This window comes from Hippoglossus hippoglossus, chromosome 9 (assembly GCF_009819705.1).
Source record: "Hippoglossus hippoglossus isolate fHipHip1 chromosome 9, fHipHip1.pri, whole genome shotgun sequence".
Classification (NCBI taxonomy): domain Eukaryota; kingdom Metazoa; phylum Chordata; class Actinopteri; order Pleuronectiformes; family Pleuronectidae; genus Hippoglossus; species Hippoglossus hippoglossus.
The window spans coordinates 18,096,456-18,114,561 of NC_047159.1; the positions used below are offsets into that span (position 1 = coordinate 18,096,456).

Sequence of the window (18,106 nt, forward strand, 5' to 3'; positions counted from 1 at the left end):
ACTTTTACTCTGGACTCTTCTTTTTTTTGTGGTTAATAAAGTCAAAAACACATAATGATTGTAAAAAGCACTGAATGGTTATTGTTGGAAGACTTTTATTTCAAAGTTTTAGTTATAAAAATGCCATTCCAGGCTCATCTGTAGGAAGAACGATGCTTTTTTTAAATGCAATGTCAGAGCTCAAGTGTTCTGGGATCATCAGCTCACCAGGATGTAATCAAGCATCTGCTTTGAAGCCCCTCTGCACATTATAAGCATTTCTAAATATAAGAAACAGTGAAATTACAATAACTGGGGGAAAAATAGATATTAACGTAACAAATTCATTTCTGCTTGAGAAAGGACCAGTAACCCCAGTACGTCCAGGCCTTGAACCTCAGTGTCCCTGACTTAGTAACAAATAAAGTCCCTGGAGGTGACAGCAATCAAAACTAACCTTTAAATACTAATGGATTGTTTTCTAATGGAGTGATATCTGTTGGAAAATACATGATTCTACTGTGCAAGCACTAGTGTGCAATCAAAGTATGATTAGAATTTCATTTGTGTAATCTATGAGCAAGGCAACCAATAAGAAGAGGTGTGTTGTAAAGCGCAGTGTGTGTGTGTGTGTGTGTGTGTGTGTGTTAGTGAGTTGCTGCAAGCTGCATTCAGGTTTCTGCTGACTTGTTGCAGACATAACCTTGTGTTTGCTGATGCATCGACATTGAAATATCTCTGTTTAAGGGGCCTATTTTCTTTTCCCTATCTCCTGTTATAGTAAGTAAATCCATGCAGATCTAGGGTCTGTATGCGAGCGTATACAACCAAATCTCATATTTAAATCTTAGAAAAATTCAGTTCAAATTGTATGCTCTTATATTTGTTACAGTGCATTCAGGATTATAGCTATATACAATGTTATTTGTACAAAAATGCCAATGCCTGTCCCTGGCGCCTTATAAACAAAGTGTACAGGTAGATACATCTTGCTGCAGCACAGAGGCTGGAAGCAGTATTGCTTTGTTGTGATGCATGACAACATGATCGTATGAAGACCTGCAGACACAGCGTCCGTGTGGGTTCAGATCGTGTACGTCACTTTGAAATGTCTCTCAGGAACAAAAGCAAGTTTCAGTGATGTCCTCAGGGGAGTGTGTCTCACGCCGACATGGTCCTGCACCCTGTGTGTGTGTGTGTGAGAGAGAGAGTGTGTCCAGACTGGGATAGCTGCTCAGTGTCTCAGCACCATAAGTGTCCATATTCAGGTGTCCAGTGGACTTTGGCCGTTCATTGAGAGCCTTTGTCGATCAACCAGGAAATGTCTCCAGTCCTACAAGACAGAAACATCCATGAGACACATCATACACACACGTTCATCAAGTCCCTTAGTGACAGTTTCCTGCATGTGTTCATTATGAGTGAAATGGAAAAGAAGAGAAGCTCATATTTTTTCCGTACTTGCCAAGTCGTGCTAACATCCTTCAATTTTTTTTTGGTTTGCATTATTAGAAATGAAAGACATGAAGAACACTACAGTCAAATTAAACCCTCAACACACACAGAGACAAAACACACAGACATATACAGTAGAGTGGAGTAACAGCAATATAGCAAACCTATAATGTAGTAACTCTTTATTATACAGGTCCAGTAGGTCCATGATAATACCCATGTAATAATATGTTAATGCCCAAAAGGGTTCATTGAATTGGCTGTGTAATTTGGTACTAATAATAGCAGCTACAGCTGCTGTGAAACGGTTATAACTGGTGTATGAATACATACTGAACAACAATATCAATTTAACACTATCATGATAAAATATGTCTTAATATTTTATAACACATTTTTATTTGTGTAGCTCTTTTCAAGACACTTTACATAGAGTATATTTAATATATAACATAATATGTCATTTGATCTATTGTGTTTATGTTTATGTTTAAATTTTATATAATTAATTATGATTACCAATATTGTATTGTTATTGTTGGTAGATAAAATGTTTATGACCTGATTATAACCTCAACACAAATATGTATACACCATATATTTTTGTATTCTTTGTTAAAAGCAAACAAATTAGAAATATTACCGAACATTACTTAACACATGGTCTCATAACTGTTTGTGTCTATCATTCCTACTTAGTACTAAATTACACAGTTTTTCCAAGAAACCTTTACAGAAATGATCAGGAAGTTATTTAACCCAGAAAACAAAGTGTCACTCGTGCAGAAAACAACTGCTGTTATTGTTTTTCAGGCCTCTGACTCTTTTCAGAGTCAATTCGTTCGGCTTGTATAATACTCGCCGTGTGACCAAAGTCACAAGCTCCTCAGCTCGTTGAGTGACTTTATTTGTTTTCTTCACAGTAAAAACTTGAGAATACCTAAAGAACATAACGGCTATTGTAAGCGTGACCAGATTCTGGGAAGGAGACTTACTCCACATCTCGTTTCTTAATCGTCTTTCCGGACGCTAAGACCTCTGCCACGCGGGACACAATGGGATCATAGTTCATGCTGGCAACAGCCACCACCTCCTCACTCCTATAGCCGGAGCACAGGAGGAGACAAAGAGAAACGATCAATAATCAAAACAAATAAATAAAATGACTTCACAAATACAGTTAGAAACGAACGTTGCTTTATTTGAAATATTCTACAGTAATAGATGAAGTAACAATCAATCGTAAAAAAAAGTTTACCTGGTATAGAAAGCTACAAATCTCAGTTCATCCAGATCTCCTTGAATAATGACATCATCAAATCCTTCTCCATAACCTTCACCAATAGAAAGAAAAACAATCAGTTCAGGGTTCACACTGGATCAGGTCTTTACTTGTGTTTAGTTTTACAGTTTGAAGGCAGCTGCAACTTTCCAACCACTTTCTCTCGCAGCACGTCGGCCTCATAACGCTGATAGACCTACCTGCATAGCGTATGGTCTTCCCAAACATGGCGGACCAGAAGTAAGGCACCGTTTTCATCTCAGCGGCTCGGCCCATCATACAGAGAGCTGCCACTCTTCCTGTCAGTCAGGGTGGAAAGAAAAAAAAGACGTTTTCAATATGATATTGTCTTTGAGCATGTACAGTACACCATCGCCACAATAAATCACCAGAGCTTTAGATCAAGCAGTCACACACTCACCATGTACGTGAGCCATCTGCCAGTGAGGGATGTTCACCTTCTTGTTGTTACGTGGCGGGAAAGGAAACATCACCACATCTCCCCCGGCAAAGACGCCATCAACATTCGTCTGCATCATCTGAGGGGAAAAATAAATAGATAAAAACAAAATGAAATAAAAACACTTTTGATTTGCAGCTTTTGTTGTGCAGAGCAGTTTGCTGTTACTCGCCTTGTTGACAGTGATGAAGCCCTTGGAGTCGACGTGGAGGCCGCTCTGTTTCACGAAGCCCGTTGCAGGAACACTTCCTGCACGAGAGAGGATTCGTTTACATTATGTCAAGTTGAATATACAGCTCGCAACAACCCACATAAACTGTAACTACATGTCACTGCAGAAAGAAGATGGAGTTTAGATTATGTCTGACATCACCTGCTCCAATGACGCACACGTCAGCCCGCAGGACTTTTCCACTGTTCAGCACCACCTCTTTCAGCTGTGAAACATGAAAAACAGAGCCCCGCTTTCAGTTTTCTCCTTTTTGTCCTCACATCATTAAGTGGGAAAACTGTGGTGTCACATAACATGGTGCGATGATTACACTGTTCCAATTTACACCCTGTTTGCCACACAGTGGAATAAACTTAGCCTTCACCATTTTATTCAAGGGTCCAATAAAATAGTGAAGGGACTCTATAGAATAAACTATGAACATATAATATAGGCAGTTCATTTAATGGTCTTGCACCTATTGTTTTATTTATTTATTCATTTATTTCTTGTCTATCTTTGATCCGTGTTATTCCACTCTAATGTATAGAGGATCTGGGACTGTGGGGTTTTGATATGGGAAATTATTATGTGTGATCGTTTGTACACATGCTTAAACTGGAAATTTCAATAAACAGTTTTACAAAAAAAAAAGATGCAGTGAAGAATTATGGCTTAAAAGTAATGTAAGATGTATTAATTGTATTTTGAAAATTTGTCATAAAGGAATATTTAAGTAAAACTGACTTTCTTTGTTAAGCTTTGAACTTAGACTGGAAATTCCTTGCATGTGTTCACATGTTGGACCAATAAACCTGATTCTGGTTGAAATTGTAACCATAACACTTCTAATGTGGATGTTACTGCAAAGAAGCTACAAATCCTACGATGTGGATGCTTCATGCATATTTTCAACCCTGCAGAATAGAAGATCCACACAATCACTGCGATTTAAAGATGAGCAGCCAAGTCTATAGTATAACCAACTCACTATCTGACCAAATCTGAAATATGATCACAATTTGTTCCTGAGTTAGTAAGCCTGTGTTTATGCAGAACATTATGATGTCAAAGTGAAGTTGACCTTTCACCTTTTGTACATAAAATTTAATTTGTGTGAAACGTTGCATTATTAGTGCATGAAGTCTTGAGTTACGGCCCAAAACGTGTCTTTTAAGGTCACAGTGACCTTGAGCTTTGACTTTTAACCAACAAATTCTAATCAGAAATAGTTGGAGATTAAATTTCCAGGGGATTTAAAGTTGGCACACGTCCCCCAATAACTTTCATTTCTTGTGTTTCTAATCAGACTCATCTTCACTGCATATTGAACAGGAGGAGGATTGTGCTTCCGAGAATCATGTCATGCTGTTTCTCTCACTTTCTGAATACCTGTCCATGATGGCCAATCATCTCTGACACCTCGTTCAACATGTAGAACTTCACCCTGTTTGCCTCGAACAGCTGCAGAGACAAAACACGCCACGCACACGTTAACACAAAACAGCGAGAGGGAGAACTCACGGCTGAATTTCCTTATGTCTGCATGATCAATCACTGCTAATGAGGAGATTTACACTCCCCTTTGTGGCTTCTGCGGTATTGACCAGAAAAACATGATTTGCATCTTAACTAGTAGGTTTTCTATCTCTCTCTCAGGGATAGTGCTGATGATAGTACTGCGGGGATGCTTCATGTGCTAAAAAGCTTGATTTCCCAGGAGTGCGTCCCTACCTTCATTATGGCTTTCCCTACTTTCTCCCCGAGAGCTTTTTTAAAGGGGACGGACTCGATCCCTATGACAGAGACGGAGTGGGCCTTGTCAGTTAGAGCTGCAGCCACCTCCATACCTGCCAACACAACAAAAAACAATTAACGCATGTCGTACATGGTGCAAAGTGACACAGAATTAAAGGAAAAACCTGCATAAATGAATGGAGAATAAATACAGATGGACATGGACAACAAAGTCAGGGCTTGCTGACACTTGGATGACACCACAGGAGCAGTGTGGAGGCATGTTGTGTTGTTTCTGTTGTTGTGTTACGTTTGAAGAATCGGTCACCATTTACTTCAATTGTATTGGATTTGGCTGCAACGCTGTTTACTCCTGAAATTAGTGTTTTGTGGACTCAAACACTTCACCCACCCCTCCATCGGCATAGTGGTAATTAGATAATGAGTTAATTTTCATTTTGGGGTGAACTATCCCTTTAATAAGAAAGAAAATTCTTATTCATCTATCAGTTAGAGAGTTGGTGATAAGGCTCCCTTGAGCAAATGAGTGAACCCCAAATTAATACCAGAAATGTGCAAATGTACGTATAGCAAGAGCTCTGTGAATGTGTGTGGATGGGTGATTGTGATCTGTGACGTAGAGCACTACCGTGGCCGTGAAGACTAAATGTAATAAATGTTTGGGTTTAGTAAGATCTAAACCCAGCAGCTGTGAAAGACTTTGGAAAAACTTGTGAGACAGAGTTTTCAAACCCCACATAAATGATGATAAATGATGATAAACTCATGATAATGAGTTACTGCCGAGGCTGAAGCTGTTCTTATATTTTGTGGTGATGAAACACTAAATAAGCAAAACACGTTTAAATGTGTCTCTTTCTCACCGACAAACGACGTTCCAACAATCACGGCATTCTTGTTGTTGGCCAGCTTCGCTATGCTGTTGGCATCGTCAGGCGTCCTGAGGTGAAACACGTTCCTGACGTCTTTGCCTCTGAAGCTCATTGGTATTGGTCTTTCAAGAAGGAAACGGAAGTGTCAGTTTCTATAGTTATAATCTCAGTAAATAAAAAAAAAAATTGTGTTCTTACTTGCTGCCTGTAGCAATAAAGAGTTTCCTGTACTCCATCCTCAGGCCGTCTTCAAATGTCACAGATCGTGTTTTCACGTCTATCGCTACAGCCTGAAATAAGCAGGTTAGTTAGCAGGTTGGATGTTTACTTAAATATCACATTAAAAACTTTAAAAGCTGTGATTAATCTTGATTTAATGAAATTACTTGATAGGCTATAAGGACCATTACCCAGTCATTAACCACAATTAATCAGTGTTTTCCACCTCTCACCTCCTTCTCTGTGAGCAGTTCAATGTCGTGCTCCTGCAGAAAGTCCATGGAGCGCAATCTCAGCTGCTCTGCTGTGCTGTCGAGAGACTGAGGGTTTGCAAGTTAGTGCTGAGAACATCAGTTCAAAATAAAACTCAAATAAATCAATAAAAAAAAGAATCCAGCTTTTCTTTGTTTATTTCCACGGTCAAGCATCAACTTACCCTTTCAATTCATAAAAGACATATATGCTCATATTCAGGTTGATAATTAATATTTAGGTTATTTCTTGAAATAGTTTACATGCTCGCATGTTCAGAAAACACATCACAGTCCTCAAACTGAACATTGCTGCAGCTCCTCTTTTCAGCCTCTGTCTGAAACACCTGGTTTTAGCTCCCGTCTCTTTAAGGGCCCCCTCCTCATAAAGCCCAGTCTGCTCTGATTGGCCAGCTGCCAGCGTGTGGAGGTAAGATCGGTCTCCGCTCTCGCCTACCAGGCTTTGTCAGGGGCCGTGCCAGACTAGCTGCTAGGTCGGTCATGCAAATGTGGGGCATTTTGGTGTAAGATGACATCACAATGATGGGACAGTATCAGGTGGACAACTGGCGAGGCGTTTCAGGAGCTTTGGACTTTGGGCTTTTTAATTTTTGTAGATCCTTGACATACACAAGTTTAAAAGCTCCAGAAAAGACACTGACTGGACCTTGTGGTGCTGTTGTTGTCAGATATTCCCTGTTCAACTTGTGGTCCAACAGAAACATAGTGGAAGTCTTATTTTTATGATTACGGCCTAAAGACCTGAACCGAGTCTAACAACAACCTAAATGATAACTAACTGTGATTACACATTAAGACAACAAAGCAGCCAGTCAATAATAATTTAAAATAATGATGTGAAATAAATGAAAAACAATGTTTATCACGCCATATCCCATAAGTCATTTCTTTTTGAATCACTAATGCCTGTTTACTTCCACAGAAACCACTTTCTTCACAGCTCTGCTGCTGTAAGCCGTTCCCCAAAGAGCTCTGGTTTCAGCACTACTGACCGAAGCAGCTCCTCCGCAGTCTGTTACGTAACTTTGTTGGCAGAGTCACTTCGGTCTCAGCTGGTAAGTGGTCGGGGTCTGTGTACAAACCTTACTCAGTTTAGTCCTGTCATACGGAGGATGTCTGTCCATGGTGCACATGACGATACGATCGGTGAAGCCCTCCTGCCTCAGTGTCTCTGCACACACCAGACCTGCCGGACCTGCAGACAGGGAAAGAGTTATATGAGGCGATCCTGAAGTTAAGGTAGTAAACAAACAGAACTATAAATGAAGAGGGAGAAAAACACCTGAGCCAATGATGAGAACGTGGCTGAAGCCGGTGCTGGAGTTAATGACTGCTGAACATCGAGACATGGGCTTTGACCTCCTCTGTGACTGAAGAGCCTGGAAATGTTTGGAGAAAGATCTCAGGTCAATCAGGTGCTCCGTTTAATTCCCTGCGAAAAAAAATCTCCCCATTCCTCGTCTTGTTACCTGCTTGTTTGCACGAATGATCACCTTGTCCTTTTCAACTCTGACCTGGAGCAAACAACAATGAGCCAGGTGTACACTTTCTTACACGGTGCTTAGGGACATAAAAAGGCGTTACAACACCAGGGGGAAAGGTCACCTGGAAGGTGGGCAGGCTGTCCAGTCCAGGGAAGTCCTCGAGATCCCCTGTTGCAATGTTGAAACACGCACCGTGCCAGGGACAGCGCACGTGTCCTTTCGACAGCACACCTTACAGAACAGGAAATGACAAGTCAATCAAATATATGACAGTATATTAACTATATTACCAATGTCAAAATCAGAAGACATCGCTCACCTTTGACGAGGGGCGCTCCGTAGTGTGGACACTTGTGTCCCATGGCGGAGAACTCCCCATGTTCTTTGATCAACAAAGCTCGGCCACTTCCCAGGTCGACCTCTCGCATCCTGTCAATCACACGAAAACAAAGAGGTGTCTGTGGGTTCAGAGCTGTGATTTGATGAAACCTTCACTGTTAAACTTTGCTGTAACCACAACTTTACAGTTACCAATTAAAGGTAAAGTGCATCTATCTATCTATCTATCTATCTATCTATCTATCTATCTATCTATCTATCTATCTATCTATCTATCTATCTATCTATCTATCTATCTATCTATCTATCTATTAAAACTATCCACTACAAAATCCACTATCCATTACAGGAAGACTTCCTAAGAATTTTCAGAGAAGCAATGACTCAGTCTTCCTCTTTAAAATTAGATGTCCTGAATATTGGGTTATTGCTGCAGCCTCACTTTCATTATTGAGGGACTTCACTGATTCACTGTTAAAGTGTTTATAGTTTTTAGAATTAATTTGAAATTTAAAATGATTATTTAGCAAAAATGCCTTGTTTACTTACTTTCAAGAGGAATTAAGTGAGAATTTGATTAAATTTACAGTTAAATCTGAGCTTCTCAGCGCTCTCTGCTGGACAAACAATGTAATCCTGTCAAAACAAATCTGTGTTCTTATTATTTCTGGGCCGGAAATGTCTTCCTTTATTGTGTTACTGCTCCTGTAAGACATGAGCACATTTCTTATGTTTTGCATGGGAAATATTTAATGTTTGTGTGATTTACATCCAAACTGTGCACATCATTTTATTTACCCCTGCATGCATGTGTGTGTGGGAGTGTGTGCTCTGTGTTGTGGGGGAAAGAAAGAAAGTTCTCATATTCTTACTGTCCATTCTCCAGATCCTTAACGTGACACACTGAGGCCTCCACGTAGTCCCGTGGCTTGTGGTAGGGGGGGAGTGGGGTGGAGTCGTCATCAGAGCCGTGTCCCAGGGCCCCGTTGGGTCTGCAGTCAGCGAAGGGACTCGCTTTCCCGTTGGGGGACAGCCCGTCCACCTCTTTTTCTTTTTCCAGGAGAGAGAGTTCCACTTTAACTTCAACTGCACAACACAGACACATCTCACTTAGAACACATCTGAATACACGCGCCTGTAGCAGCATCTGCTGTAAAAATGAGAATGTAAAGCTCTCAATTTAAAATCTGCTGTAGTCATATTTGCTACCAATCACCAGCAGATCGAGTCTCATTATTCTTGTATATCTGTGATGTTATATTATTACAGTCCTGCTCCAGTGACTGGGAGGAGTAATTCGCCTTTCAGCCGAGAGACGCGTTTACTGCTCAGGGACAAATTGAGTCTGACAACTCCACGACTGAAACAAATGAACGCAGGAAGCAGGTGAAGGGAGAAATGTGTGAGGGAAACATTAGCTTCCTTTTGTCTCCCTGCTTTAGGATTACAGACAGACCATTCCACTGCACTTCAGTATAAATCCACATTTTCTATCACACATTCTTTATATTATATTATATTATCAGCAGCAGATCATTCATATGCAGTGGCAGAAATGATTTAACACTGTTGCTTTTCATATTCACCAGTTTTAAGGTGCTGTAAAAAAGAGTAGGGGTGTGCAGCTACACCAGAGGCTGCAGTTTCAGGACCACATTTCTTAGACCCTATGTTTTTATGACAAATTGATTATTAATTTCCAAGACAAGATCAACAACAATCAGGATGTGAGTATTAAATGTGTATTCAACTTTAATTGTTTGACTATAAAAACACAAAGATGGAGACTGTAACTCATTATTTTGCCACTAAATTTTAAACTAATAAGACATTATTAATTCCCCACACCCTGTCGTTGCTTAAATTCTCGTCTCATGTTAGAGAATATGATTTGGAGTATAATGGTCCCTTTGAATGCAGCTATAATTCCCATGAATAATGAGATTCCCATTAAAGAATGTGACATTAACACAGAACCCATGAGAGTAGCTCTTCAACCCACTGTGTTTTATTTATATTTCCAAAGTCCATCATTTAGGAGACATTCCGTTTTCTTTGATGACATGTGATGTGCTGCTGTTTGGCTTTTATATTTCTGAACATTAAGAATCGGTTGTGTAACTCAGTTTTCACTGCAGCAGGCTTTATCTGTTGGGCTGGAAAAATGTGCTTACACAGTAATCTGGCAGGAATTTTCTCCTGCTGAGCGAGTCTTAATTAAAATCGATGGAAAATCATAGTGGCCGTGCAATTGCAGGAGAAAAGAAAGAGAGAAAGCTTTCCACAGCTGAAGAGAATCACTTGATGCTGCTGCTGAAACATCTGTGGCTAAAATCACTGGGAATAAAAGGGTATCTTGATCAGCACTAAACATTTTCGGTGATGCTTTCACTGTTATAGCGTCAGTGTTCGGACATAAAATTCTTAGATTTTGCTTCATTTTACATGTTTATGCAAATGAAGAGGGTAATGTGCCATGTCTACAATAACTCCCCCGTAGATCCTGTCACATGCTAATTTACTCCCACTTACACTTCAATGTGATCAGTTACTCTCTATGAACTATATATTCATCAGGAGTTAATACTTCACACTTCAGACCGAGCCTTAGATTTGGCCTTAGATATTTTTTACCATATAGAAAGTTTAAATAAATATTATCTTTTTAAATCTAATGCTTCAAGAGTACAATTTGAAACTATAAGTGACGTCTGCCCTGGTCTGGTGATTGAGATGTTACTTCCATGTCCAAGTTACACAACCTGGAAAAATGATAAAATAATGAATTGCGAGAATGAGCTTCCTATCTTAAACTAACCATAGCATATTATCTACAGTAAAGATTCTGATGTGTTTAAATAGAGATATGTATCTGTTGTGTTCTGCTCCTCTTACTCCTTTCTTGAATGAACTTCAATTGAATATTTTTATAAATCCTCTATCCTCATGATGATCATAATGTTCGTTTTTTGTAGAAACAGTTTTCAGAGTAGAGATTGATTAACTTTCTGATCTACTTTGTTCTATTGATCTGCACTGACAGACTTTTCTAATATTTTGTCCATTTAATGACACTGGGCTAAAGAACAGAAACACTGATGATGTCATAATGTCAAACACACAAACCACATCCTCCAAAGTGAATTTACAGTTTTCAACACAAACTGAACATGAAGGGAGGATTTATTTCAGGACTGTTGTATTAGACTGCATTCGTCTTGGCTAGGTGTCCTTAATAAACTACAACAAACAAACTTTTTCTCTCATCAGATATATTTTTTGAACAATTTATGACTATTCACAGTTTCCTTGAGTGAATCAATCAAACATACAGACAATCTGTCGGATCCCTGTGTTTAAGACCATTTGAACTGTTTGATTAGTCACAGACCGTCAGTAGCTGAGCGTCACACTGCTATAAACACAGATACGTCCTGGTAGGCCTGACAGTCAGCAGCCTCTGTTATCTGTACACAGACATCACTTCATCTTTCTCTCTTCACCTCCACGTCACGAACTGAGCAGAGGATTTGATCTCAGATTCGATGAACATGCAGCTCCTCGTGCCCACTATCACCTGCACGACTGCACTGAGGCATCTTAGCTAACTCCCAGTCATGCAAACACTGACATGGATCCACACACAGTGTCGGAGTTTGATATTCATGTCTCAGTTTGTAATGCTCTTGACCAAAGATGATCCAGAGAAGATCCAGAGAGCATAAAGAATCCTCCCACACAAAGTGCTGTGCTGCAAACAGAGGCGGCTGAGAGGACACGTATAACAGGATTTGGAGGCAGCCGGTAGCTTTGAAAAGGAGTCAACTGAACCAACTGTCAAATGTTACCACAAAAACAATATATATATGTAATTTTTCAGTTTTTAGTGACCTAGTTTTTTATAATTTCTAGTTTATTGTTTAGCTTTGCACCATTTAAGGCTTTTCTCTGGACTTGAGCTACTGAGCAGTAGTTGACATGGACTGTCATCGTAGTGGCCGAAACCTTTCTTTAAAATTCAACAACAGCACGTAACATTTGTAACTCAAACCTCAGCAATCTCCATATTAACTTGTACAATTTACCAGACTTCAACTTTCATCCACCAACAGTAGACGTTACTACTGAGGCTCATAGTTTGCAAACTGTCCCCTGATACATTTCAAGCTGTAAATTAGGGTTTGGTGATCTTGACTTTCACAATGTGATGATGGGATGTTGTCATGTTATTGTTCGGGCAAACGTCTGTTGTCCAAATGAATGATTTTGAGCAGTAGGAGAAGTTATGAATATGAAAAGGTGTCATGTAACACACAACAGACGCACACAGTTCACTGACGTAAACATGTCTTACTGATCACAGTATTTTAAGTGGATTTGCAGACATTTTCATATTGCGAAAAATCATTATTATATTGTGATAATTATTTCAACCACATTGCCACAGCCACAGTTCTACACAATCAACAACAACACGTGTCAGCTACTTACCATAGAGGTGTTTGAGCACCTTTTTAACCCCATGCTCACCGTCAGAGTGACAGTATAGTATTAAACAGATATGTGTGAGTATAACGAAATGTCTTGGTTACCTGGTTTGGGTTTGGAGAAGCATCCTCCCATGGTGGGCCCAGGATTGAGGGACACCCAGGGGAGAGGGAGGGAGGGAGGGGGAGAGGGAGGGGAGGCGCGGTCAGATCCCCGGGCTGGGCTGCTCGGTTGGAAGGTAATGATAACACAGAACTGTGTGTATGAGAACCTGCAGGTCCAAACTGGCCATGACACACGTCAGCTCCTCCGTATAATCTGGATGGACAGAGGGAATGACATCGTCAACAACACAAACACACACACACACACACACACACACACACAGAGAGACACACACACACACACACACACACACACACACACACACACACACACACACACACACTCTGCTGAGGAGAGGAAGCAGAATTCAAGCAGTGGAGAGACACTTAAATCATTTGCTGTGTTTCTCAGTAACATGTTAGTGCTTGTAAAAAGGAAGCAGTTGTGTTAATTAGGAACATTTTCACACACATTGTTACCTTTGTTCATGCATATCGCAGTGGGGAAACGTTAAATATTAACCGCATTCTGACACCTATTAACTTCCTCGTCACACAGTGCTTTAAAGGGCAGCAGGGGCCCCTTTGAGTTTCAAAATCTCCCTTGTTTTGTTGCCACGTTGCCCTCACATTTCTGCCAGCTCTGGTATTTCACCCGCTCATACAGTAGCTAGTTACTCGCAGAGCGCTGGCTATGAATCTGAGCGGACGCAGGGTGGCAGGTGTAACACTCACCAAATTATCCTTTTAGAGGTACAGCCCAGAGGACTGCTTGATATTCTGAGCACATCTTAATGTCCTTGGACTTCAGGGGGGGGGGGAAAGTGCAGAGTTGAATAGAACCCTGCTTCGAAAAAAGTTCCTGAAAACAGAGTAGAGACGGAAAGATCTCCCCTGACTGACCAAACCACTGCTGCTGAGATTAAGTGGTTGAATCTAAACTTTGTATTTGTTTCAAGCAGGTGATTGTAACTACGTTCATGTACTGTAAGTAGAATTAAAGTACTTTGGGTGAATATCCTCATTTCATGCCACCTTATACTTCTACTCCACTATATTTCAGAGGTAAAGACAGAACTACTCCACCTGATAATATTAGACAGATAATATTTTATGTTAAAAATGATGATACACGAGTTTACATCGACACTGTCAAAACCTTTTTGGGTCAATGACACATTTCCCCTCTAAACATCTCAACAACAGTTGTGCAAGCTGTTTGTTTGTTTGAGACATGTAACACTGAAACTGACATGAAGTAAAAATAAATTAAAGCTAGCCTTAATTTGGCTGCTCCAGGGGCAGATCCAGGGGCGGGGCCTGGAAAATACCAACAATACTAACAACACGAACACTAAAGATCAGAATTTGTTTGGAATTTTTCTTTTCTAAGCCTTTTTGAAGAACATAATGTGTTTGAACAAGAAAAAATGTCCAAAATACATTTCTGTGGTTTTGCTCAAAGCTATAGAGCCCAACAGTAAACATGAAGTGATATGTGGACCTTACCAAATCAGGAATTGTGGATGTTGAATATGTGACTGGCCCCTTTGTGCAAATTGTGGCCCTATTATCGCCCCTGATTTAGAAAAATCCTACATCCGTCTCTGATCTGCCCTATTTTATAGATAATTCTTTATTGGTCACCATGAAGGAAATTTGAGTGTAAACCAAGTACAGGATAAATACCGGTTAAAGAAAGTAATAAAACTAGAACAGAAACAAAACTGAGCATCATCCTAAAGTGGCAAAATCTCTTTTTGGACTGTTCTTTCAGGTGTTTGTGCAAACACAGCACAGACTGTATGCTGTGTGTTTCACTAAATACAGAAACAAACATATCAGATCATTCTCTGCTCAGAAGCTTTTCACCTCCCTCTCACACCCTTGAATTATTTGTCCGCACTGAAAATTTGATGAATAACAACTTGGATCGCAAAGCGCTGCCATCCTCCATCCTGGAGTTCCAGCAAGTCCAAGATATTTTGTGCAAAACTAAAGTAGGTTAAGCAGATTTGGTCCTCACAACATATGACGCAGATTGCACTCCCTCACTGTCGGGCCTGTCCCCAAGCAGTGCTGATAATCCTGCCTGCAAACAAGCTGTCAGTTTCACTCACGGCCCTTCAAATGTAATACCTGTTACTGGAATGTCCGAGGGGAGAATTAGCAAAGCGCAGCCGCTGGTTGGAGGTGAAGAGGTCGATCTAGAAACAGCAGCAAAGGGACTCTGACGTTCACATCTGTCGCTAAAGCTATTCTGAGTGTGAACAAAGATTGTGTTGCTCAACAAAGATGAGAGTTTACGCACCAAAAAGAGACATAAATCTTTACATTACATTTTCTCCAATGAACCTCTGTTATCGCCACATGCTCTGAAATGCAAATACCTCATATTTCATATTCTTTGCGGCCACAAAACCTCAGCAGCAGAGGAGAAGATACACACATGAACACATGCTGTAAAAAAAAACACACATTTAATCACCTCCTGTTATCTACAGGTCCGCTCTGCCTGGGCCCTGGACACCCTGCAGCACCTGCATTTAAAGAAGAGCCGCTCATTCGCCTCTTTACAATTCAAATAGGCGATCTCTTGTTTCATTCAAACACTTGCTGGGTCAGTATGTTAACCTGTGGTTAACGATTAGGACCCTCTGATCCTCGGCTGATAAAGGACAAGAGCTCACAACTCCTCATGTCTGACCACACCTGTTTCCCTCGCTCACACTTTGCACGTTCTCCTGGTTTGTGAAACACGAGATAAGGCCGTGGAATCGTCCTTGGATTGCGCAAACCAAGTGTTGAGCAAAGGTGACAGACCATTAGTGGTTCATTATGTTGCTTAATGTTTTGCCCGTCAAAGCATTTATATAGTTAACACAAGGGTCTTAATATTGATCTCTCTTATTTTGATGAAGGAGACAGGAGGGTGTCTCCAAGATGAAGTTGGAAGTTGTCCCACTGGTCACCAGTATGTTCCCTAAACTGCCAACAAGCTTTTGACTGACTTCTATTTACTCAGTTGCCTACGTGTGTTGCACTATAAAAAAAGAGGTGGATTACAGCCACAATCCCCATTAAGAAGCTCTAGCGTGCGGGACACAATCATACACTGTGAGCAAGTTCATTCACATCATTCTTCACCAGTGTGAAGTTTTTAAAAATGTGTTTGTTTGTAGCCAACTTCAAAACAGTGACCAAAACTTTACATATTTCAATCATCAAACAATCCTTAAAAAGATGGAATATAATATATCGTAATGTGTTATCAGATTGTTGTTGTGTTTTTAAATGAGTAAAGTGTTCAGAACAATATAAACTGTCGATGCCACGTGGCTGCACAAAGCAAAGATTATACCATCACACAGTTGTTTACCGATTTACACAATGGATCAAGCAGCTTAAACTTAAGTTGCTTTAATACATCAAGTTGACCCAAACTTCTGTAACAATGGCACCATCGACTCGTGTCAGGTCACTGCTGCTTGGAGCGATAACCTCTCCATGATGTCATGGAAAGGTGGAACTGTGATTTACAGAGGGGTGTGCACCCCTACAGAGGAGCTGTGCCTCCGCACAACACTTCTGCTGCCACACACACACACGCACACACACACACACACACACACACACACACACACACACACACACACACACACACACACACACACACACACACACACACACACACACACACACACAGTATTTGTTTTGTATTTTAAAGAGTTACAGATTTACTGTATAACTTGGTCAGCTGTGTCGATCATAGCTGATTGAAACATTACAGACTGTTATGTGTTTTATATTGTGATTTCAGTTCATATACTGCACCACAGTTCATTGCTCTCCAGGTAAAAACGTCCTTTCAAATCCTGTACCAACCACAGTGCACCGGTTGAGACATTTACTGAAGAAATAAGTCAGCATCACATAAACACATCACACTACAAAGTAATGAAACAGAACTACATGTCTCTGACTGTAAAAGGGAATAAATCAGCTTACCAGTTATCAAAGGGGAGATGCACTGAGACCCTGTCAAACTCCAGTGGCATATTAGCACACAAGTCTCCTCACAATCCTGTCCCTCTGCCTCCTGGGACTGGCTCTGTCCACTCTGGAGTATTCCCAGTCTGTGTGTCCCTCTGCACCCTCCTCCGCTCTCCTCTTCCTCCTCCTGATGCAGCACAGGCTCTGGAGTGTGCGTGTGTGTGTGTGTGTGTGTGTGTGTGTGTGTGTGTGTGTGTGTGTGTGTGTGTGTGTGTGTGTGTGTGTGTGTGTGTGTGTGTGTGTGCATGCACTGGCGCTCACAGAGCCCCCCTCCAGCAGCAGACTGAGCAGACCAGTCGTGGGAGTTGCTCTCTTTTCACTGGCCGAGCCTGCAAATGCAGCACGGAGGACCTCTGCCAGTTTCTCAGCTGTATGCAGTATTGATGGAGTTGCTGAGGGGATGCTAACACAGCATGAATACTCACCGTTCCCTGCTCTCGTCCTCCCACCCCTCCCTCCCTCCCTCTCTCTCTCTCTCTCTCTCTCTCTCTCTCTCTCCCTCTCTCTCTCTCTCTCTCTCTCTCTCTCTCTCTGCTCGAGGCTTCTCTTTTCAGCTCCTTTCAGCCTCGCCTTCAAAAAGACCTGACTTGCCAGGCCTGATCACAGCCCCCCCACTGCCCTGGCTGGTTTGACTGCCCACTTATCCCACTACCTGCTTACTGTGCATGCATTGTGCTGCATGCCTGTGCTGCAGCAAGAGTATCAGCCACAGTTAATACTCACCGGTGTGACATTTATTGTGTTTACCCCCTGCAGACATTCGAAGAAAAACAACTCTTACTGCGTATGTGTGTGAGTGTGTGTTTGTGTGTGCGCGTGTGTGTGAGAGTGCACCAGAGGGAGAACAAGTGAAAGTGCAGTTTGTGCAGTAAATCCCACTTTCAGTCAGGGGGTAGGGTGGAGCAGGATTAAAAAGGTATACTGAGTATTATAGAAATGAGCTCCCGAGATATTTCCATTCCTTATGTTCCCACTGTGCGAGCAACTGCTGAGACAAGGTCATTCATCTTATAATCTCAGATTCATTTCTTTTCTCAGACACCACTGAAACAGGTTGATTAGGAAAACCTTCAATGAGTCCAAAGGGAAAAATAAAAGATATTAAAAACAATTAAGATTCATCCAATAAA

General features: G+C 41.0%; 1 protein-coding gene across 3 annotated transcripts; it reads right to left on the reverse strand.

The window, feature by feature from the left end:
- Positions 1-78: 78 nt before the first annotated feature.
- LOC117767961 (apoptosis-inducing factor 3) lies at positions 79-17,144 on the reverse strand. Of its 3 annotated transcripts, none has more exons than XM_034595929.1 (21): positions 16,932-17,144; positions 12,924-13,137; positions 9,204-9,381; positions 8,312-8,421; positions 8,114-8,223; positions 7,978-8,022; positions 7,791-7,887; positions 7,591-7,703; positions 6,470-6,556; positions 6,216-6,307; positions 6,009-6,139; positions 5,122-5,237; positions 4,780-4,851; positions 3,550-3,613; positions 3,349-3,425; positions 3,138-3,255; positions 2,917-3,015; positions 2,693-2,768; positions 2,430-2,534; positions 1,441-1,461; positions 79-1,312 (listed from the first exon to the last, which is right to left on the reverse strand). In XM_034595929.1, the coding sequence occupies exons 2-21, from the start codon at positions 12,952-12,954 to the stop codon at positions 1,270-1,272; spliced, it is 1,785 nt and encodes a 594-aa protein (XP_034451820.1). In that variant the 5' UTR covers positions 12,955-13,137; positions 16,932-17,144; the 3' UTR covers positions 79-1,269. The 3 variants fall into 3 exon arrangements, with proteins under 3 accessions (XP_034451820.1, XP_034451818.1, XP_034451819.1); XM_034595927.1 differs by having other exon boundaries at positions 9,204-9,417; XM_034595928.1 differs by lacking the exon at positions 1,441-1,461 and having other exon boundaries at positions 9,204-9,417.
- Positions 17,145-18,106: the final 962 nt, after the last annotated feature.

Coding starts and splice junctions, on each gene's coding strand:
- LOC117767961 (XM_034595927.1), bottom strand. CDS start 12,954: ATGGGAGGATGCTTCTCCAAACCCAAACCAG. Junction 4,852..5,121: donor TAGGGAAAGCCATAATGAAG/GTAGGGACGCAC, acceptor TTGTCTCTGCAG/CTGTTCGAGGCAAACAGGGT. Junction 2,535..2,692: donor TTTGTAGCTTTCTATACCAG/GTAAACTTTTTT, acceptor CTCCGGCTATAG/GAGTGAGGAGGTGGTGGCTG.